At 52.9% G+C, this 613-nt stretch overlaps 1 protein-coding gene across 1 annotated transcript; it reads left to right on the forward strand.

The window, feature by feature from the left end:
* Positions 1–114: 114 nt before the first annotated feature.
* On the forward strand, positions 115–605 carry LOC105462049 (heparan sulfate glucosamine 3-O-sulfotransferase 3B1-like; the record flags this gene model as incomplete). The annotated part of the gene is made up of 1 exon (XM_011708575.1): positions 115–605. A coding segment is annotated over one exon (491 nt), but the record flags the coding sequence as incomplete, so codon positions are not given.
* Between the last annotated feature and the right edge of the window lie 8 nt (positions 606–613).

Consider the following 613-nt stretch of genomic DNA (forward strand, 5'->3'; position numbering starts at 1 on the left):
AGACACTTTCTATAAGAATATTTTTAATGAATGAAATATTTTTTAATATCACGAATATTTTTAATAATTTCTCTAACAGTTTTAAATATGTTTCTAAAAATTCTCAATAATCAGGCGTAGAATGCCGCCGACTCTGGTCGGTCAGATCACCATGGAGAAGACGCCGTCGTATTTTGTGACGAGCGAGGTGCCGAAGAGGGTGAAGCACATGAACTCGGGGATGAAGTTGATCGTCGTGGTGAGGGATCCCGTGACCCGGGCGATCTCCGATTACACGCAGGTGAAGAGCAAGCGTCGCAAGATGCCGCGCTTCGAGGACCTGGCCTTCCTGAACGGGTCGCGGATCGTGGACACCTCGTGGATGCCGCTGAGGATCGGGGTCTACGTGCGGCACCTGGAGCGCTGGCTGCAATACTTCCCGCTGTCGCAGTTCTTATTCGTCTCCGGCGAACGTCTGATCGCCGACCCGGTGACGGAGGTCACCCGCGTGCAGGACTTCCTCGGCCTGAAGCGGGTGATATGCGAGAAGCACTTCTACTTCAACGCCACCAAGGGCTTCCCCTGCTTGCTCAAATCGGAGGATCGCGCGACGCCGCACTGTCTCGGTATAGGA

Source organism: Wasmannia auropunctata, unplaced genomic scaffold, assembly GCF_000956235.1.
Source record: "Wasmannia auropunctata unplaced genomic scaffold, wasmannia.A_1.0 LD272067.1, whole genome shotgun sequence".
In the NCBI taxonomy this organism is placed as follows: domain Eukaryota; kingdom Metazoa; phylum Arthropoda; class Insecta; order Hymenoptera; family Formicidae; genus Wasmannia; species Wasmannia auropunctata.